At 38.0% G+C, this 23,046-nt stretch overlaps 1 protein-coding gene across 6 annotated transcripts in view; it reads left to right on the top strand.

Annotated features, from left to right (window-relative positions):
* Kansl1 (KAT8 regulatory NSL complex subunit 1) overlaps positions 1-23,046 on the top strand; it is a 131,006-nt gene that overhangs the window by 43,796 nt on the left and 64,164 nt on the right. For 5 of the 6 annotated variants that reach the window (XM_021211835.1, XM_029546414.1, XM_021211836.2 and 2 more), the window contains one exon: positions 1,871-3,242. In XM_021211835.1, the coding sequence (XP_021067494.1) occupies positions 1,954-3,242 (1,289 nt within the window). In that variant the 5' untranslated portion in view covers positions 1,871-1,953. Of the gene's footprint in view, positions 1-678; positions 724-1,870; positions 3,243-23,046 lie in introns of all 6 variants that reach the window. The other variant, XM_021211834.2, reaches the window with a different exon arrangement.

Genomic DNA, 23,046 nt, shown 5'->3' with positions numbered 1-23,046 from the left:
GGCTATACAGAGAAACCCTGTCTCGAAAAACCAAATAAATAAATAGATAGATAGATAGATAGATAAATAGATAAATAAATAAATAAATATTGTTTGGTGCTATTGTCTTGGTCCTAAGATACCAGCAATTTTCCTTATCGTTTTTGTACCCTCATTGCAAACGTTAACATAGGTAAAGGGCAGGACCAGTGGAGATGGCTTGGTGGGCTTAAGGTACTTGAGTATAAGTACTTGGCCTTGAGTTCTATTGCTCTGTCCTACAGTGGTACCATGAAAGAACCAAATCCTGTACATTGTCCCCTGATGTCACGCATGCACATGCGTGTACACACACACCTAAAAATAAATAAAAGGCAAATGATGTTTTTAGTATTACTATGAAAACATTGACCTTCAAAATGGTCATTGAAGGCTGATGAGATGGCTCAGTAGGTATAAGTGTTTGTAATCCAGAAGACCTGAATTCCATCTTCTGAATGTACTGTGGAAGGGAAGAACCAGTTTTTAAAAGTTATTCTCTGATCGTCACACACATAACATGTACTACCACAACCAACACCCATACCAACAACCAGATAATTTGGGGAGGGCATTTTTTGAGATCTCCAGGGGTACAAGAGATCGGGCTTTTAGGGATAGTTGGTGTAGTTCTTTATATAGGTTTCCCTTTGTTTCCAGACCCAAATAGATGAATCAGGAATGAAGAAGAAGCAGTTAATTGAGGTATGTCATTAATGGGTTAGGGTTTAAGAAAATCAAGCAAAAGGAGAAAGGAAAAAAAGTATCTCGAAGAAAGTCAATTCTGAGGTTTCAAGGGCTAGAGGATTAGAAAGTAAATGCAGCTCAGAAAACTTTTCTGAGAGTTAGTGGTCCTCATGCTAGTAGTTGTTGCTAAGGAAGTGAATTGAGGAAAAGGCAAAACGAAGAGATGTTCTGCTACACCAGCATTTTAGGAGGATTTCAAAGAAGAAGAGAATAGAATAGTTCCAAGGATATCAGGAAAGAACATTTCATGGAAGTCTACACTACCGATTGCTTAGAAAAATGTCAGAATAGGCCTGTTGGTTGAATAACTGGTTAGCTCTTCTGGAGTGATAGGGGTAGAATCTAAATTCTAGAGAGTGGAGTGTAAAGGCAACTGTAACTATTATTTTGAAGTGCTTTGGGATGGGGGAAGTGAGATGGTTATGTTGAACTCTTAAAGACACAGATTTACTCTGAAAATAAAGAGCCCAGTAGAAAAGATACATACATGCTGAATGAAAGAAAACTGATGTTACAGCGTAATGTAGTTAGCCTAGTAACACAATATAAATTTGTAAGGAAGAAACTGATGAAAACTAGATTCCTGGGCAGAAAAATAACCTTAGGGCCATATTCAGTTAATAATATAACATTTATTGAGTTGTGTCCCCCAGTCCTCCCTCCCCAGCCAGGGTTTCTCCTTGTAGCCCTGGCTGTCCTTAAATTCTCTCTGTAGACCATGCTGACCTCAAACTCACAAGAGATCAGTCTCCCTCTGCCTCTCAAGTGCTGGGATTAAAGATGTATACCACCACTGCCAGGCAAAGAGGTTTTCTTTTAAATAAAGTAACTACAACAATTTGTGATTATTTCAAAAATCCTGTTTTGGCACTGTTCAATCTGTAGTTAACAAGTGACATGAAGGGTAAAATTATTTTTTTGTAAAAGGATTGTGTTCCTCTCCTCCTAGGTAAAAGATACCTCCAGGCTCCAGAATGGCTCCACAGTTATTCTCCCTTTTTTGGAGGCAGAGTTTGGACAATAGCCTCATGTGATGCTTCTGTTGAAAATGTGTGTTGTTTTTAAATGTGCTTGTATTTCTAACTTCCTTTTTTTTTTCTTTCAGTGTGTTCTCAGGGGAGGCAGTAAGGGGCCGTGGAGCTGGCCTCAGCACTGGGAGAGGCTGGACTTCCTGTCTCTCTGTGCTGAATGGCTGCGATGGCGCCCGCTCTCACTGACGCAGCAGCTGAAGCACACCACATCCGGTTCAAACTGGCTCCCCCATCCTCCACCTTGTCCCCTGGCAGTGCCGAAAATAACGGCAACGCCAATATTCTTATTTCTGCCAACGGAACCAAAAGAAAAGCCATTGCTGCGGAGGATCCCAGTCTAGACTTCCGCAATAATCCTACTAAGGAAGACTTGGGAAAGCTGCAGCCATTGGTGGCATCTTATCTCTGCTCTGATGTAACATCTGTTCCCTCAAAAGAGTCTTTGAAATTGCAGGGCGTTTTCAGCAAGCAGACAGTCCTTAAGTCTCATCCTCTTTTATCTCAGTCCTATGAACTCCGAGCTGAGCTGTTGGGGAGACAGCCAGTTCTGGAGTTTTCCTTAGAAAATCTTAGAACCATGAATACAAGTGGTCAGACAGCTCTGCCACAAGCGCCTGTAAATGGATTGGCTAAGAAATTGACTAAAAGTTCAACACATTCGGATCATGACAATTCCAGTTCCCTCAATGGGGGAAAACGGTCTCTCACTTCATCATCTCTACAAGGTGGTGAGGTGGGGGGATCTGACTCTGGGAACTTGAAGGGGGGTATGACCAATTGCACTCTTCCACATAGAAGCCTTGATATACAACACACAACTCTATATAGCAATAATAGCACTGCAAACAAATCTTCTGTTAATTCCGTGGACCAGCCGGCACTTCAAGGAAGCAGCAGGTTATCACCTAGTACAGACTCCAGCTCTAACTTGACAAATGTGAAGTTAGAAGTCAAAAAGTCTCCTCTGTCTTCCATTCTTTTCAGTGCTTTAGACTCTGATACAAGGATAACAGCTTTACTGAGGCGGCAGGCTGATATTGAGATCCGTGCCCGGAGGTTACAGAAACGATTACAGGTTGTGCAAGCCAAGCAGGTGGAGAGACATTTACAGCACCAACTGGGTGGATTTTTGGAGACGACATTGAGTAAACTGCCAAACTTGGAATCCTTAAGGTCCCGGAGCCAGTTGATGTTGACCCGAAAGGCTGAAGCTGCCTTGAGAAAAGCTGCCAGTGAGTCTGCCACTTCAGAGGGACTTAGCAACTTTTTGAAAAGTGATTCAATTTCAGAAGAATTGGAGAGATTTACAGCTAGTGGCATAACCAACCTGAGGTGCAGTGAGCAAGCGTTTGATTCGGATGTCACAGACAGTAGTTCCGGAGGGGAGTCTGACATTGAAGAGGAAGAACTGACTCGAGCTGATCCTGAGCAATGCCATGTGCCCCTGTGAGTAGAACGTATGATGGTGCAGTCATTCCTGAAAAATGTGGGACAAGATTTAAATAAAGCCCCATTTTGTAAAGAATATGATACTTGTATATTGACAACTAGGCTGCACTAATCTTTTACTAGTTTTAGGTAAGTAAAAGCATATATACCTGAAGTAGAGAAATTGAAGGCATTTCTGCTATCGTATTGTGATGCTATGTGCTAAAAGTTTTCCTTTTTAAGACTTAGTGAAAAGAAACTAGAAAAAACAACTGAATAGATTGCTTTTGAAACTCCAGGACATTTTAAGCTGTAATGTGTAGTAACTTGACATTTTGTTGTTTCTGGGATATAGGGACAAGTGTTGATTTAGTTAAATTGATTGAAATTTGTAGTGCTCTCTGTTAAACTTTCAGCATACCTGTCATTTTAATATGAAGTTTCCTTTTTGTTGGAAAACAACTGTAACAGCATAGAGAAGGCATCCATGACCATGAAGAGTTTAACAGTGTCTCCCTCTCAACAAACAGGCAGTCATTTCTAGTGTGTAACAGCCTGTTGTCTTGTAAGTTTTTAATTCTGATACTGTTAGGTAATAATGCCAGGTCCCACATTAGGAAGGCTGTGGTCATCAAGATTGCCCTCCAGTGCTACTTCAGATGCCAGTTGCAAACCCCAGATCGTTTTATATGTGCTTTTCATTACTTGACTATAAACTAATATTCCCATAGCTTGTTTTTGTATTTGGTTTGCCTGAGCAAGTCAGTACAGTACTCAGAAACACTGCCTTAATGTTGACCAGTTTTTGTTATAAATGATATTTCTAAGGAAAAGGTGAATACATGTATGTGGGTGAGATATGAGGAAGGGACACTGATTTCTAGGAACTTTAATGTGTCCAGCCATCCAAAAATCTTTGAAAGTCTGTCCTTTTTTATTTTTATTGGGAACTTTGGTTATATAGGTATGAAATCATTATTTCAGTTGTCATTAGTGATTTTTCCTATTTCTGATTTGGGTGTGAGACTGAAAATTTCAATGGTTTAAACCCACCTTATTCTTTTTGGTGACTAACACTCATCTTGAAATTACCTCTGAAGCCATCAGTTCAACTAACTACCATCGAAAAAGAAGTTTGGTGCTAGAAGACATGCAAGACCAATATATATTTAATAGTATCATATTCTAAGAACTGCTTAGAAATACTTCAGAATATTTTAAACATTGCCTTTTTATGTAATGCACTTTTTACTTCTTGATGCTTTCCTTTAAACTGTGTGTGTATACACATGTATACACGTGTAACATATATACACGTGTATATATGTATATATATATCTAATTTTTATTTATATATATAATCTAAATGTATTAAATATATATTTAAAAATTAGATTCAGCCGGGCGGTGGTGGCGCACGCCTTTAATCCCAGCACTTGGGAGGCAGAGGCAGGTGGATTTCTGAGTTTGAGGCCAGCCTGGACTACAAAGTGAGTTCCAGGACAGCCAGAGCTACACAGAGAAAGAAAAAAAAAAATTAGATTCATCAGTTTTTGTTTTGTTTTAGAAGTTTTTTTTCCCTTTTTTAGATTTTATTATTAAAAGTGTATGTGTGTGCTTAGTGCTTGTGAAGGTCAGAAGACAGTATGGGGTCTTCTAGAATTGGTGTTAACAGACAAGTTAGAAGCTTCTCTATGTGTGCTGGGAAACAAATCTTGGCTCTTGTTTTTTCTTTCTTTTTTTTTTTTTTTCTTCTTCCTGTTTGTTTTTTGAGACAGGGTTTCTCTGTATAGCCCTGACTGTCCTGGAACTCACTTTGTAGACCAGGCTGGCCTCGAACTCAGAAGTCCGCCTGCCTCTGTCTCCTGAGTGCTGGGATTAAAGGGGTGCACCACTACGCCCGACTGCTCTTGTTCTTTCTTTATGAAACCAGTCTTAATATGGAGTTTTAGGCCTGCCTTTAACTCAGAATTATCCTGCCTCAGTCTTCTGAGGATTACAAGTGTGTATCGCCATGCAGCTTTTTCTTTTCTTTTTTACTTTTTGGAATTAAGCAAGTTACATATTTTGGATAAAGTTTTACTGCTTTCTAAATCTATTAGTTTTGTAAAATAATACATAATCTCAGGATGACATACTGCTCTTACTCTTTCTATTCTTTCTTTTTTGGGGGGAGGGGATGGAGGGTTATGGGGTTTCCCTATTAGCCCTGGCAGTCCTGGAACTCTGTAGACCAAGCTGACCTCGCAAGTGCTAGGATTAAAAACATGTGCCTCCACCACCCAGCTAGGCTTACTTTTTCCTTTGGCCTACATTCATGTACTTGAGGAAACGTACTTGAAGATGAATTAAGTAATCTACCTTTGCTGATTGATTATCTGTTAGGTTTGTGAGAGTAGGAACAAAGATTTGGGGAAAATGGGCTTGATATTTGAAAGTAGATCTACCCTTTTTTGCTAGAGATGTATAGTCTGGCTTACTAGACAGGCTAAATATATAGAGATGCTTAAAAACAGTTTTTCCTGGGGTCTGGAGAGATGGCTCAGCAGTTAAGAGCACTAGTTGCTCTTCCAGAGGTCTCGTTCAATTCCCTGCAACCACATAGTGGCTCGAAACCATCTGTAATGGGATCTGATGCCCTCTCCTGGCATGCAAGTATATGTACAGATATAGCATTCATATACATTAAATAAATAAAAACTTAAAATAATTTTTCCTTTATGCTAATAAAAAGCTGATTCATTTTTATTGGAGAGTTTGATTGTTCAGACTGCTGTGTTTTTAGTTGGTGAATTACCTGCTATGCTGTTTGTTTATAATAATCCACATGGATAATACTGTGTATCTGACAGGAAACTTTGAAGGAAGACCAAGTAATTTTTGCCTCCATGCCTGGCTTCCTGCATTTTTAAAAAGGTATTTTATGTTCAATATTCAATAAAATAGCATTCCACCAGATTGCGGTGGTATACACTTTCAGGGCCAGCCTCATTTACATAGTATGTTCCAGGCCATCCAGTCAAGGATACATAGACCCTGTCATATTTCCAAAATTTAAAAACAGGCACCTGAATCTATATGCTTAATGTGCTCAGGATATAATGTATTGAAGACATTTCTGTAGTTTCTGTCATTTCAAGGGTGTTTTAATCCAGTGTGAAATTTGATTCAGCAGGCTGAAAATATAATTTAGTGGTTGAACACTTTGTAGCATTCACTAAGGCCTTAGGTTTAATCCCAAGCACTCTTTACTCCTACATAAACAAACTTCAACCAAAACCAAATCAACAATCCTCAAACAACAACAAAGATATACTCAAAGAGAACTTAATCTACAGGATAATCTAGTTATTGAGATATTTACCAGGTTCTGTTGGTTGGAGTTTTGTAGGAGTGTACTATTTTGTTCAGTGAGGGAGACTTTTGCTTTTACCCAGAGTGTTAATATAACCGGTGATTGCTACCATGCTTTATAAGGTTCTGGAAACAAACAGGGCTTCCTGCATGAGAGACAAGCACACAATACCAGTTGAGTAATCTTTACAAAGCTTATTCTTAGCTTCATGCTATTTTTCTGTTCTTGTTTTATGCTTTAGTTTTGGACTTTGTGAGTTTCTGAAACTCACTTTAATCCAGTCTGGGTTCATCCTGAGAGGTGGGCTGGCTGAAATGGAATGTGCGAGAGGAAAATGGAGCCAGGACAAAATTTTCTGTTGGAGGCTCAAATTTTACTGAAAGGGCTCAGCTTATATAGTGTGGGAGAAAACCCCAGTCCCCAGCCCCAGTCTTTGAAGGCTCCAATGAATGTCCGTGGGTAGGCAGGTCCAGAGATCAAGGCAAAGGTGAATGTCCGTAGGTAGGAGGGTCCTCTCGGCGTGCGGTGGAGACACGGTGACAGTAGAGCTGCAGTTCTGGTGGATCTGAAGGTTGCTGCCTGTGAATTTCAGCGCCTGCAGGGAGCTGGGTTTAGAAGGACAGTGATTAGTAAAGCTTGGCAGATCTGAATATTATAACTGCAGGTGGTCCAGTGGCGATAGAGAGCTGGGAGACCCCAACAGGACTTAGTTTATGCTAACTTGTATTTTATTTGCTCCTGATGCTGTTTTGAATCAACTACCCCAAAATAAACTTGATGTTGTGCACCTCAGTGACAGTAAAGCACTTTGAATTTTGGATGTTCTTGATTATAAAGGAACTTTTTCTATAATAGGGTGTATTTCTAAAGTTTTACAGATTTTGCTTTTCTTGTTTGTTTTTAGGGTACTCTGAAAAGCTGTATATTGTAGTTTCTTCTTTAAATTAAAGATGCAGAGATGCTGCTGCCAAAAGTGGCAGTCAGATGTTTTGTTACTTTCCCATTATTTCATTTCCACAACAGGAAGGAAGGAAAAAAATTCAGCCAGGAGTAGTAGTAAGTGATCATCTCTGATAAATCCTCTGTTGGGTGGAGGTGCTAATGGTGAATATGAGCAAAAGACATTGAGCCAAGTCTCAAAGAACTGAACAACAACACACATATGCTGGCTGTAGGACTAAGTATGACTACTTAAAAAAACAGTCCATTGAAGTTACTGTTTCTTGGTATTTGGGTTGCTCAACATCTTGAATTTAATGCCTCTTCCTTTTCTGTGATTGTGTGTGCAAAGATACTCTCCAGTTCTTTCCTCTTTTTATTTCTGAATAGGTAGCAGGTGTGATGCTGTGGGATTCTGAAGGAAGTTAGGTAAAGGGAATTGGGGGTTGGAGGGCTAACTACTGCAGATGTAGCTGCTACCTGTTTCTGCAACTTTTGACTGGTTTTCATTCTCTAAAAGTAGAAAGTACTTTTACTGAGTGAGGGCTATCATACACTTTTTCTGAATGCAAATGTGTGGAACTCTACAGTTGAATAATAAATTAAGCCTTACTTGAAGGAATTCTTGTGAGAGGAAAATAAAATACCACAAGACAATGTGAAACTTAGTGTCTAATACATAATGAGGTAGATGCTGTGTGATAGAAATGAAATAGGAAGAGATTTTAGCAGAAAGGTGGAATTGGGAAAAAATGGATATTAGAACCATGAACGGTAGTTTAGATTTTGATAGGTAGATATTTGGAGAAAGTTGGAAATGTGGTCTAAAGAGGTTGATCAATACACGCAGATGGCACAACACACATTGGAAAGACAGTTCAAGAGTTACAGGACTGGTGGCTAGAGAACATTTTGGAGATCAGTCAGAATAGGTAGAGGTGATCTGGTGCTCTTACCCAGGCACCAGATCTCATTATGGGTGGTTGTGAGCCACCATGTGGTTGCTGGGATTTGAACTCAGGACTTTTGGAAGAGCAGTTAGTGCTCTTACCCGCTGAGCCATCTCTCCAGCCCCAAGAATGTTAATCTTTCTAGGCTTGAGTATCTAAGCATTTACAGATTGTAGCTTTTTTATTATTATTACTGCTACCTTGTTTTGTAATTATTAGACCAACCCTACCTGTCTGGGAAAGGCTGTCTTCACTGTTAGACAGAAATTGTCCTTGATGTATATGCTGAGGGGTCAGGTTTACTTAAATCTCAGCACTTAAATCTCCAGTAGGGAGTTAGTGGCAGAGCTGGAGTTAAGCTTTTTGTTTTTCTCATGAGGCAGCAGCAAGCCTACTGCTCAGTATGTGTGTTTATAGTAACTGTTTTGTGTGGGTGCGTGTTCACCTGCAGAAATAAAGTTTCTGAGTAAAATTATGCTTTTTTGAGTGGACAAGGATAGTGGGGCACAGTAAGAATAAAGAAAGATTGTTACCAGATGAAAATCCTTTTCACTAGTGAAGTTGCTTGTTGGAGTGATAAGATTTGGAGGGGAAAAATCCCTGATGAAAACTATCATTTATCTTTCCCTTCTCCAAAAAAAAAAAGGAAAATAATAAAACCGTTTTCTTTTGGTTTTATATTTATCTATTAATAAGTACATATTTTAATGCTTTAAAATTGTATGCATGTGGGTTTGAACACAATGCTTTCAGAGAAAAGAACAGAGTATTGGATCCCTCGATCTGGAGTTGCAGGCAGTTAGGAGCAGCCCAATGTGGTGCTGGAGACTGAACTTGCAGCAGCAGTGACCACTGTTTTTACTGCTGAGCTCTCTCCAGCTCCCCTCACCTTTTGTTGTTTTTATTTTTGCAGCAGGGTCTCTCCACGTATTTATGGCTGTTCTGGAATTCTTTATGTAGACCAAGCTAGCCTCAAAACTCAGTTTCACCGGGCATGGTGGCCCATGCCTTTAATCCCAGCACTCGGGAGGCAAAGGCAGGCGGATTTCTGAGTTCGAGGCCAGCCTGGGCTACAAAGTGAGTTCCAGGACAGCCAGGGCTATACAGAGAAACCTGTCTCGAAAAACCAAAATAAATAAATAAATAAATAAAAGAAAAAACTCAGTTTCTGCCTCTGCTGGTATCAGAGGTGTGAGTTACCAACTCCACATCCACCCTCATTTTAAAGCTTTTTCTCCCCTTCCAGAAATAGTTATTTTTTAAAAGTCTGATAGACACCTAAGGCTCTTAGCTTGATTCCCTAGACTAAAAAAAAAAGAAAAATTGAAAGAAAAACTGTGACATTGTAAAATTGATACATGTAGAGTAAATTAAGGTATATAAAGCCATCTGATCCAGCTTTACCAACACATACTCACATATTGCTTTTAAATGTATGAAGTTAGCATAGTTGACATCTTCATTGACTCATTTGCCTTTTACAAATTTTTATCCTGGGGGTGAAAAAAAGCTTGGTGTTCTTACCCCAGGCCAGGGTTTATGTACCTGTCCAGTCCAATGAAAATGCTTTTTCTTTTTAAACTGACAAATCTCCCAGGAGATTGCTTCCTTCCCAAGAAGTGTTCCTTCAGCACATTCTGTACACAGTGGACTTTGCAAGATCCTTATTCAGAAAGCTGGGAGGACAGGCCTATACAAGATAAACACAGGATGAAAAAACTGATCTGTTGCTGCCTGTGTGTATATGGGATTCATATGCAAATACATTCAGGCGTTCAAGGAAGTAATTTGGCTTAGAAGGGTAAGTAAGTAGAAAGGCTAATTTTGTATTTGTAGAAAATTTGTTTAATAAGACTTTGTTGAAATGATGTGTCAGAAAGTGAGTTCTGCATTCTAGACTTGAGAGACACAAATGTGACTTAAGAAAATTTTAAGGTAAATGTGCAGTCCCAGTGATAAAGTGTGTGTGTGTGTGTGTTTGCATTTTGTTTCGATTTTGAGATAGTGTTTCTGTAACTGTCCTGGAATGAGAATTAAAGGTGTGTGCCACCTCACCTGGTCCTGTAGTTTTTATGAACTTTTTTACTTATATGAATGCATTTTCCCTGGACGTATATCTGTACCACACATGTTCCTGTGGAGGTCAGAAGAGTGTGGCTGGTGTTACTGATGGTTGTGAGCTGCCATGTAGGTGCTGGGAATTGAACTAGGGTTCTCTGGAAGAGCTATACATACTTCTAAACTCTGAGCTTTCTCCTTGGCCCATCTGTAGTTTTATATTAAGTTTGAGGCTTATTCCATAAATGTCTAAAGCAGTGTTAGATTATATAATTTTCTGTGGTTTGCTCTAAGTACACAGTGCTAGATTATTTGTGGATCAGATGTCTCTTATTTGTTTTTTGAGATGGTATTAGCTTTGGTTGGTTTTAAATTTACTGTGTAGATCAGGCTGCCTCAAATTCCCATAGATCTGCCTACTTCTGCCTTCAATTGCTTGGATTAAATTGGTGTGCCACCCCCATACCCAGCTCTGTTTTTTCTGTCTTAAATATTTTTAGACAGTGTCTTAGATATAGTCCAGGCTAGCCTTCAAGTGATTATGTAACTAAGGATGATCTGATCCATGAAAAATGACTGAATTTATGAAAGGGTAAGGCATGGGATTGCTTTCACATTACCTTGCAGGAAGGCTTTTAAACCGTTACATAAACTCAAGTTCAGTCACTTGAATAGATAAATCCTTCAGCGTGGTTCAGAGGAGTTACCTTAATTATCTTAGTAGTTAATCTGAATGTGTTAGTTACAATATCCCTTAGGCCATTCCAGAAGAGTAGTTCAGAATTTTCTAAGCAAAAGACTAACTGATTTTAATAACTTTCAATGAACTCTAATTACTTGGAGACTAGCTTTTCAGCAGCAGTTAATCCATAGTAACTTTGCTTTCAAAGGTTGAGGAAACACTTTGGGAAGTAAGGAATGATGAAAACATGCAAGAATTGAAAGTTTGGTTCTTGTCCTTTGGGCTTCTATTAATTTTTATCGCCTCCAACATAGTAGGAACGGAATAGGATAGACATTGTGTACTGGGTACATGTTATGGGCATTATATATGGTGTGTTGTTGTTGTGTTTTTTTGAAATGCCTATCTATATGTAGCCTTGGCTCTCTTTAAAGATATTTATTTTATGTATGTACTGTAGCTATCTTCGGACACACCAGAAGAGGGCATCGGATCCCTTTACAGATGGTTGTGAGCCATCATGTGGTTACTGGGAATTGAACTCAGAACCTCTGGAAGAGCAGTCATTGCTCTTAACTGCTGAGCCATCTCTCCAACTCCCAGCCCTGGCTCTCTTAGAACTCTGTAGACAAGGCTAGCCTTGAATTCAATGAATGCTAGGATTAAAGGTGTGGACCGCTATGCCCTAGTATTGGGATCTTAGTGAGGGGCAGGAATGCATTGGTGTCGTACAAAAATCAACAGCCATATTGGTCTAGAAATGTCAAACTTAATTTTTTTTTTCTATTTATACATGGTTAACAGATGGTATTAAATATGTATGGTTTTACCTAAGTGAATTTTGTTATAGAAGCTAATAAAGTCTCTAAATTAAAAAAGCAAAACGGTCAGTTTGCCAAAGATTAAAAAGTTCAGGAAAGTGGAAAATGAGGTTGGAAGGGTAGGCTGGAGTGACATTGTTTTTGATGACCAGGCTAGCACATTTGAATTTTTATGCCAAGAATGGTGAAGAACGAGGTCAGTGTTAAAATGATCTAGGTGTTCATAAAGGAGTCATTTATTGCTATTGTGACTTGGAAAAGTTGGTGACTCTGATAGTGTGACACTAAAAGTAGTGTAAGGTGGCAGAGAGGCTAATGTGGTAGCTTTGCTATGGATAAAGGTTTTACATTGGAATGGTAGAGGTGGAATGGAAGAGATAATGGTCCATGGGTAAGATTGATATCCTGGAGAATTTTAGAGATGAGATGGGGGCAAAAATAAAATCATCATTTATAGACTTCCACATTAAAGACTATTAATATTAAGAGTCAGGGTTGTAATAGAGGTCTTGACTCCCAACTTAATATCTTTCCTTGATTAAACAGTTGGTATCATGACTGGATTTTGGTTCTTAGAAAACTGACAGAATATTGATGGAAATAGGGAAGGTAGTGGCAAAAAAAAGATGTTGTGTCTGTGAAGGAAAAGTAAAGATGGCATCCAGAGTGAAGGGCTTTTTTTGTTGAAGAATGGTGACTTATGTGCATTGGTGTTTTGCCTACATATATGTGTATGTGGTAGTGTCAGATCTGGAATCGGGGTTACAGTGCTGCCATGTGGGTGCTGGGTTTTGAACACAGGTCCTCTGGAAGAACAGCTAGTGTTCTTACTAACTCCACCCCTTCCCCACCCTTTTAAATTTTTTTATCTTTTTAATTTGCATGGTGTTTTGCGTGCATGAATGTGTGGCTATCGTGTGTTTATAAAGCCTAAGTGACCAGAAGAAAGGAATAGATTTAAAACTGGAGTTATAGATGTTGATAGACATTGCTTTGGGTGGTAGAAATTGAACCCAGGTCCTCTTATAGAGCAGCCAGTTCTCTTACTTAGACCATCTCTCTATCCCCATCTCTCCCTCACGGCCCCCCTCCCCCAAGTTTCTTTGGGTAGCCCTGGATGTCCTGGAACTCACTCAGAAAAGGTTGGCCTCAAACTCAAGAGATTGACCTGTCTCTGCCTCCTGAGTGCTTTAATTAAAGGTAAGTGCTGCTACTGCTTAACAATTGAGACTAATTTTTTAAAGCCAGAATTTGTTAAAGCAGTGTTAATTAGTTTTTAAAGATAATACAAAATAAGAGGGAAAGACTCAGTAGAAATATTTCTTTGAAAAAAAACTTTTTGTTTTTGAATATAATGTGTTATGGGAAACATAAATCATTTTGGATTATTTCCATAGCCCAAAGAAAACTTAAGACATTTACATAGGTCTCTGAAGTAATCAATTACAAAGCAGTCATTGCCACAAACTAGAATTAATATTCTGTGAGGGCTTTTTGAAAAATCAGAAACTGGGACATAGGTAGTTTATAGTTCTAGAATGAGAGTTGAGGAAGCAAGAGGTGACAGTAGAAGAAGAAACAGCCTGATCACAAAATGGCAAGGGGGATGCTGTTGACTTTCAGGTAGGCCAGTATAATAGAGTGGAAGAAGAGATAACCATGGCAGATTAAAGCCTACATGAAGGAAGCCCCTTTTTTTGTTTTTTCCAAGACAGGGTTTCTCTGTGTAGCCCTGACTGTCCTGGAACTCACTCTGTAGACCAGGCTGGCCTCTGCCTCCCGAGAGTGCTGGGATTAAAGGCGTGTGCCACCACACCTGGCTGGAAGCCCTTGAGTAAATGGATAAGGGAGTATTTTGCTTTCCTTGTAAAAGAAAGGACATTTGATCAGAAATATTTGGTTGAGGTGTTGGGATGGATTTGTGGGTAAGGGCACATGCTGCCAAATTGGATTTCTTGCTTGGTTCAGTCCTTGGGACCACATGGTGATACAGGGGACATAGATAGTTTAAGTTGTCCTCTGACTTCCACATAGGCATTATGACACATGTTCCCAACATGAAATAATATAATTTAAAAATTTAAAGGTCATGGTTTGTCAAAGAATTTAGAAGGTTGGTATTGGTTTAGTTAACAAAATTAGTCCTGCAGTGTAAATGTACCTACCCAAAGCTAATTTTTATTTGTTTTGGTAAATTGAGCTGTATTGGAACACAGATGTGCAATATTTTTTCCATTTATTTATTGTTGGGTGTTTTAGACAGATGATTAGGTATATTAGTTACTTTTCTCTTTTGGTTTTGAAGAAAAACTGACAAGCAATTTAAGGGAACAGTTTTATTTCAGTTTATAGTCTGAGGAAATAGTCTATAATGGAAGTTCTGGCATCAGAGGATTGAGGTGGTTAGTCACATTGTATCCAACATCAGAAAGCACAGGAGCAATGGATATTTATACTCATCTCTTTTGCCTTTGTTTTCTTTCTCTTTGTCTTCCTACCTCAGTTAACCTAATCAAGATCATTTTTCCAAGATGTGCCTGAAGGCTTCTCTCCTAGGTGATTACTATATCCTGTCAAGTTGACAATATTAACTTGTGTTAGGTTGTGGTTATAGATGTGAATGTAGGAGAATATAAAATATTTTAATTCTAATCCATGAAATGTGACAAAACTTACTTGTCTTAGTGAAACTGGAAAGATGACTAATTGGTTAAGAGCTTTTCGTTACTCTTGCAAAAGATCTGGGTTAAATTCTCAGTACCCACATAGTGACTCACAACCATCTGTAAGTCTAGTGCCAGGGGATTGGATGCCTTCTTAAGATCTCCTTGGGCACCAGGCACACATGGTACGTATACATACATACATTCAGACAAAGCAACCATGCACATAAAACATTTTTTAAAGGATGTTGATTTATGCCCTTCCTTCAGTGCTTTTTAGATTTCTGTGTGGCTTTTATTTGAGATAGTTGGGAAGGGTCATCATGGGATATTTTAATAAAATCATAAAATAAATACTGTAAAATTCCTGTGGAATAGAATTTTCTACTTGGCCTTGTCCAGTGGAGAGAAAAGAACCCTAGGTAACACCTTGGTCATTTAGTCACATTATGATTTTAGAATAAGCTAGGCCACATTTTAAATTTTGTTATTTACTTTATTTTTAGACAGAATCTCTCCTCAGCCTTGGCTCTCCTGGAACTCACTGTGTAGAAGGAGCTGACAAGAGTCCACTTGCCTATTATGCCCCTCAAGGGCTGAGATTAAAGCACCACTCCTGCCAGTGCCACACCTGTTAATTGAGAAAATATCTTCCCTGTGCAAAATAGACATGCTATGTGGTTTGACAGCTTACCTTGTTTTCTGTGGTATTTAAAGAGGATCAAATAGTTTTGAAAACTAGAAGCTTGTTCAAGTATGCTATAGAGAAAGAGTCAGAATTATGTGGTTAATGATGCATTTATCTTAGTGCTTTTCATAATCTAGTCTTGTAATGAGTGCCTTCTGAGAGGTTTTGTAAAGCACAGATACTAATATCTTTTTAGGTTTATAAAATAGAGAAGAAAGGAATAAAGGGAAAGGAAAATTTTACATCAGATGTGAATGTTACATCTTTTGCTTATTTGACTTAGAGCTTATGTTTTCTTGACACATTTTAGATGGAGGTGGAGAGGTTGTTTTGTTTTGTATTGCATTTTGTATTTTTTCTTTTTTAAATAGGGGTTCTCTGTAGTAGCTACAGTGATCTTGAATTCAGAGTTCTGCTTTGACCTCTTCACTGCTGAGATTGCATATGTGTGCTACCTGGCAAGTCTTGTTTGATACCTAGTTCACAATGGAAAGGGTTTCTAAAGCTAGTTTACCTTGATCCTGTATACTTTTTCCTTGTTGATAGAGTCTCTCCTGGCTGGCCTGGAACTCTGTAGACCAGTCTGGCCTTGATCCTCCCTCCAGAACTCTCCTTACTGTCTTTTTTAAATTAAAAATTGTATAAAATTATTGTGTAGGTGAAAATGAAAAGCTAAATAGCTGCTCATTAGCTCCTAAGACAAGGGCAGTGTTTTAACAAAACACAAAAGAATTCTTTAGGAAGACAGCTTTACTATTTAGCTCTTTTCAAAATTCTTTTAAAGAAACTGTTGTGTATATATGCGTGTATACATCTACATGTTATACACATTAGAGGGTAGAAGTAGACAGTGATGTCTTTCTCCATTGTTTCTCTGCCTTACCTCATTTTTCACTGAAGTTGGAGTACAGTGATTGAGTAAAGTCTGGCTGACATGTCCCAGAGGGCCTCCAGTCTCCTTCTTCCTGGGGTTACAGCATGAGCTCTGTTGTGCCTAGCTTTTTGCATGTACTGGGGATTCTGAGATTGTTAATGCTTCCTTGGAAAGTCCTTTACTGACTGAGCCATCTTCCCAGAGCCCCTTTTCAAACTCTAGACAAAAAAAAAAAAAAATTGAGGAATTTACTAGCATTTCCAGATTCTACATTAACAAATTGGTTATATAATAGAAAAGAAAGTTGTGGTGCTGGAGAGACAGCTTCACAGTTAAGAGCATTTTCTGCTTTTGGAGAAGACCTGGGTTCAGGTCCCAACACCCTCTTCTGAATTCTCAGCTACCAGGTATGAATTTGGGCCCTAACCCTCCATCAAGAACTATTGACTAGAAAATGGGGCAGTCATTATATTCAGTTGTGTGCCCACTGGTGATCTCATCAACATCTCTTCCCAGATCTACCTCCCTTCCTAAATGTGATTGTTCTTTATCTCAAGACCTCTATTGGGGTTAAACATATTTGCTTAACTTTGTATACATTTACAGATGGTGATGTAAAGGGAATTTTAATTCAGGAAACAAGAAAAACCACTTTTTCACTTTAAAATAATTTTGTACTTCGAGTTAAGTCTTGTAAAGAAAATCATTGGTACTTAAATAGCTTCGTGCATTCTCTAGTTTTATAAACACGAAGGAGTAGTAATCTTGAAGCACTGTGAATTTTTTGTAATTCTTAATACTGAGCTCAGTACTGAGATCAACAAGCACCATTTCTTGATGTGCTATCTGATATTCCTAGATTAGCCATCTCACCATATCCCGACCCTGCTCTTTTCTTAGAGATTAATTTTTTTTGTGGTCTACCTGGCCAGGTTATTATTTTATGGGACACTTGTACGTCAAAAGGTGTTGAATAACAGTTTTGAAAATAGGTGTGTTGCTAGTGATCAGAGATGTTGAGTCACTGTTAGTAAGAGTATGTTGTTAGTGACCTAGGAGTGGGTGTTGCTGGGTCTTTTATTTTCCTTCTGTTCTTTCTTCGTTCCTCTCCCAGAGCCATACATATTACACATATACCATCCCTGAGTTACAAAATTAAACATTTTGAGCAATTATGCATTCTAACCTTTGCATCTAGATACTAATTTGTGCAGTATTATATTTTCTTTTTCTTCCTTTAAAAAAAAATAGATAAAGCCTAATTTGAGCGTTTTACTCTTAAGTAATCATCAAAGTACCATAATAATGGGGCTGGAAAGATGACTCTGGTTAAGAGTGCAAATAACAACAGTTATTTCAAATTTTAGTGTATACCATGTGCCATCTGACCTCACAGTTATTCTCATAAGTGGTCTTCAAAACAGCCTCAGAGCTCAACCAGTGTCACTCAGAAGCTTTATTGTAGGTATATGACTGCTTTTCCTGTCTGTATGTCTGTATACCACATGGATACAGTGTTTGAGGAAGTCAGAAGAGGTCATAGGAACTCTTTGAACTAGAGTTAACACCCAATTGTGAGCTGCCATGTGGGTGTTTGGAACTGAATCGAGCATCCAGTGCTCATGCTGTAATAACCAAGCCGTCCAGATGAATCTGAGGCAGGACCAAGTTTTGAAAACCCATCTTTTTAAGGCAAAAGAAGAGGATACCATTTATATCTTTTGTGTTATTTAAAACTCTTAAGGGGCGGGGCCCACGGTGGTGCCCTGGGAATAAACCTGTCGGTCCCCCTGCGGGGGTTGTGAGGGGCTCTTAAATTCAGAAGGAAGAGTATTGTAGGTTTCACGGTTGCTGTAAAGGCTAGGATCATTCTTCATCTCTTATGCAACACAGGCAATAAGCTGTCACTGTCTAAACAAGTTAGAATAGTATTAATGAAAAAATGGTGTGTGGCTTGCCACTTAAGTTGTCCTTCCTTGTGTTTAATTCATGCTCTCTGCCTCTTATTTTTTTGAGGTGTGATTGTTTTTTACCATCTTTGTGTATGGGTGTTTTGTTTTGCCTGATTATATATGTTCCACATACATGTGATGCCCACAGAGATCAGAATGAGCATGGGGTCCTATGGAACCTCTATGTAGTGCTGGGACTGAATCGGTTCCTCTGGAACAGCAGCAGATTCGGTACTCATGACCAAACTGAGCCATCAGCCCCAACAACACATTCCCACACTGGTTCAGATCCTATAGAGAAAGAATTGACAGTATGAGACTTAGTAGTTCTGGGGTTTGGGCAGTTGAAATATGTAAAAAGGATTATGTAGATGGGATTGGGGGTTTAAGATGTATATGCACTATATTACACTGACTGTATTTCACCTATTCAGTTTTTCCTTTTAGATCAAGTGAGAAAAATACTTAATGTTTGTAAAAACAGCCTTATTGAAATGAATTCATATATAGTTCACTGTCCTTTTGTTTTGTTTGAGATAGTATAGCCCAGGCTGTACGTTGCCAAATACTGACTTTTAAAAAAAAACAAAACTATTTGCTCATGTCCAAACCCCTTCCCTCCCACCCCCACCCCCCAGCTCTCCTTCTTGAATCCCAGGGATAGAACTCAGATTGTTAAGTTTGATGACAAGTACCTTTACTTGCTGAGTTATCTTGCTGTCTCTCAATTCTCATTCACTCTTCTTTCACTCACTCACTCGGAGATAGCTTAGCCTAAAACTCAGGATTCTTTTGCCCATTCTCTTGGGTACTGGAATTATAGGCATGTACCACCATGCCAGGCTGGATATTATTTTTTAAAATTGATGTGTGACTATAATTCATGTTTTATATCACCTTTCAGAAATACATAATAGGGGCCAGCGAGGTAGCTCAGTGGGCAAAGGCATTTATTCCTAAGCCTAAATGGCCCGAATTTGATTGCCCAGGACCTAAATGGAGGAGATCCAATTCCTGCAAATAATTGTCCTTTGATCTCAACGCACATCCAGACATCCCTCTGCCTTAGCAAATAAATGTTTAACACTCATACAGTTTATTTTTATTTACAAAGTTTTATAACTCTGTCACAACTGCATTGTTCTAGAAGATTCACAATACTCTAGAAGATTTTCACTATTTGTAAATAGACATCATATTCCATTAAGCAAAACATTGTTCCTTCTCCACTTCCCTTGGGCCATGATTGATTTTCTGTCTGAATAGATTTGCTTCTAGACATTTCATACAAATGGAATGATGATACTATCCTTTAGTGCCTAGTTATTTTCATCTGGCATGGTTCTTGACAGTTATGAATAATATTGACTATGTTAGTACTTAATTATTTACTGCTTTTTTTGTAGTTTGAGACAGGGTCTCATTGCATGACCTTGGCTGGTCTGGAACTCGACGTATAAACCAGTCCAGCCTCACTCATAGAGCTCTACCTGCCCCTGCCTCCTGAATGCTGGAATTTAAGGCATGCATGTGTTACTACAGCCAGCTATTTAATACTTTTTGATCCAAGAGTACTCTAGTATGTGGTTCTGCCACATTTTGTTTGTTCATCTTTTGATGTGCTTTGGCGCATTTCCACCTTTGTCTATACAAACAATATTGCTATGACAATTCATATACAGGTTTTTTCGTGTGAACATGTTTCTGTTTATGCTTGTACCTAGGAGTACAATTAATTATGAATCGTAGAGTAAGTTGTGTTTAACTTTTAAAAACTGTATTCTCAAGCTGTTGTATCATTTTACATTCTGATTAACTGTGAAGGGGAATCCCAGTCTCTGCAAACCCTTTACTCTGCTAATCTGCTGTCTGCTGTGCTAGCAGCTGTGAAGAGACTAGTACAGAGTAGGATGTTTCGATTAAGACACAATAGCTGAGGCTGGAGAGATGGCTCAGGGGTTAAGAGCACTGACTGCTCTTCTGAAGGTCCTGAGTTCAAATCCCAGCAACCACATGGTAGCTCACAATGACATCTGACAACCTCTTCTGGTATGTCTGAAGACAACTACAGTGTACTTAGATATAGTAATAAATAAATCTTTAAAAAAAGAAAAAGACAAAATAGCCTAACCACATTTCTAAAAATGCATGCTCATTTCTCAGCAGTACTTTACTGTAGTGCATCTGTTTTTCCTTATCTTTTTTGCCTTTTGTGTCATAAGAGAGTTTTGCCTAACATGAGGTCATGAGAAATTTATGCTTTATGTTCTCTTCCAGGAAGTTTTAGAGTTTAATATTTTTAACTTATCTAGGTTTCTGATTCTTTTTGAGTTTGTTGTTTGTGTATTTAAAGTACTTTCTTCTTTTGCAAGTATTTCAGAGTAGAAATTACTAACTGTTGAGGCATAAATTTTAAAATTAAGGGTGGTTGAATAAACCTTATATTTCAAGGAAACTTGCCTATTTCCTAGGACTACCTCAAAATGAAGAAGAAATTCTGATTTTTTTTTTTTTTAAATGTTACTCTCTTAAATGTATTACAGACTCTTTTTATGCGTGTGGCCAATTCAAGACCTTCCCTATCTTGCTTTAAGCTGATTGATTTAAGTTACTATGGGAGATTTTTACCTGAATACTTTTTAAAAATTCAGTCCATTTTTATTGTATTTTGGACAGTGTTTTCTAAGAATCATTTCCATTGGAGAGATAGTTTGCAAAGTCAAAAGATGTATACAGGACAGGGGAAAAGGAAGGAAGTTCACAGTGCCTATTCTTAGTATTATGATTTTAAATTTTAAGTGGTAGAAGGTGTGTGAATGAGTGGAGGTCAGAAGACAACTTTGTGGCGTTAGATCTCTTATCCTTTTGGGGATGAAGTTCATGTTATCAGGTTTGTATGCTAAGCTTTTTACTCACTGAGTTCTATCAGCAGCCCAGCATTTATATTTTTATTATATATATTAAACATATGCATTTTTACAGGTGGAAAAATATGTACTAGATGCATGACTTAGAAAGGTTACACAGTTTATTAATGTGCTGAAAACAAGAACTAGGATTAGGGTTGTATTGCTTCAAAGCCAGATTTCTCTGGGTGTCTAATACTCGGCAGTAAACAGTATGCAATTCATTGAGTGGTTGGGATGTGCGTTTGTAGAAATGTGAGTGGCACAGGTGAAAGTGATAGAAAAATTAATACTATAAGCTGTAAAATGAGTAACTTTGACTTGAGAGAATAGGAAATTTTTCATTTAATAACAAGTATTTTGTTTGGCATAATATGTGAAATATATTAAGCATTTATACATTTCTTTGCTTGTGAATGCATTTGAAACTTGGTTCCAAAAATGTGGCCAAAGCCATATTGGTATGAATAAGAGCAGGGCAGTTGTCACTTGATATCCAGAGAATTGAAGTCTAGGACACCAGCACCCCTCACATCCAAAACCCAAGTATGCTCAAGTCTGACTTTCCATAGATGGCATAAACTTAATGTAGGGTTAGTATGTATATCCTCTCTTACAGTTGAACTAAAAAAAAGTCTTCCTTAGATAATGCAGTGTAAGTGGTAAGTTATGTTACTTGTAAATGGTTAATACTGCATTACTTGTAATGACAAAGCTTTATGTTCAGCGTATTCATGATTCCTTTTTCCATGGACAATTTATTTTTGTCTTAAAAAAACCTTTCAGGACAGTTTTATTAGGGTTTAAGATAAAAAAAAGTGAGGTGAGGTAAACATTGCAGTCACCAGGAAAAGAATCAGAAAAAGTTAGTCATGGAATAGACAGAGCTTGTTAAGAATGAGAAAGGGCTACTATGAGTGCAAGTGGGCTAGTGAATTGGAGAAAGACTACTTCCTCCAGAGCCCTTCCTGAATATTGTAAATCTTATGTTAAGTATGTTAAATCTGTGGATAGGGGTGGGGAGGACCCATGAAATAAAAAAGTGGGTTGTATATTTGTATGGTGACGTGACTTTATTAACACTAGTGTTTTCATTTATTAATGTATAGCTACTTGTTGTTCTTTGTTATCTCTGGCATTCTGTGTTTTGAGACTACTGTATAAAGCAGTACTTTACATTTCTTTGCTTCCCTTAATGAATTGACACTGATCTCATTGAAATCACAAGACTTTGATGAATGAATACATTTAATTAAGAAAAAGCCTGACTTAATATAATTACAGTTATACTTTTCTGTGATTTTTCTTTTACTTATTTATTTAGATGGATTGGGGTGTGTGGTGTTTTCTTGTTTGTTATTAATTTTGTTTGTTTTGTTGTTGTTGTTGTTGTTTTTAGTTTTCCAAGGTATGGTGTGTCTGTATAGCCTTGGCTGGTCTGGAACTGCCTCTGTAGATCAGGCTGGCCATTAACTCACAGCCTCTTGAGTGCTGGGATTAAAGGCCTTAAGTCAGTCAAGTGAAATTTAAAGTTTAATAAATTTTTATCAGAAAATTCCAAGTTAGAGCTAAAATTCATGTCTATTAGTTTTGTCTGCCAAACAGTTGTGTGTTCTTGGTTTATAGATCTGAAAGTAAATGTTTGTTTTCATATATGGGAACAATATTCTCAGTATTTCTGTTCTTAGCTAATTTATGTTATAAATTACAGCCTGAAGCCAGGTCAGTTTTTATAACTGATTGTTATTAAACTGATTGTTAAAGGACAGTTGCAGAAACCTGGGTACTTATGTGTTTTTCACCAAAGGATATGTTGTTTCTTGTGAAGTTTTTTTTTTTTTTTTTTTTAAAGGGGTTTCATTCACACACGGGGTTTTTATATATTTATTTATTATATGTAAGTACACTATAGCTGTCTTCAGACACCCTGGAAG

The sequence above is a fragment of the Mus pahari genome, chromosome 14 (genome assembly GCF_900095145.1).
Source record: "Mus pahari chromosome 14, PAHARI_EIJ_v1.1, whole genome shotgun sequence".
Taxonomy (NCBI): Eukaryota; Metazoa; Chordata; class Mammalia; order Rodentia; family Muridae; genus Mus; species Mus pahari.
Note: the sequence above shows the minus strand (reverse complement) of the source record. Positions and strands in the feature narration are given on the sequence as shown.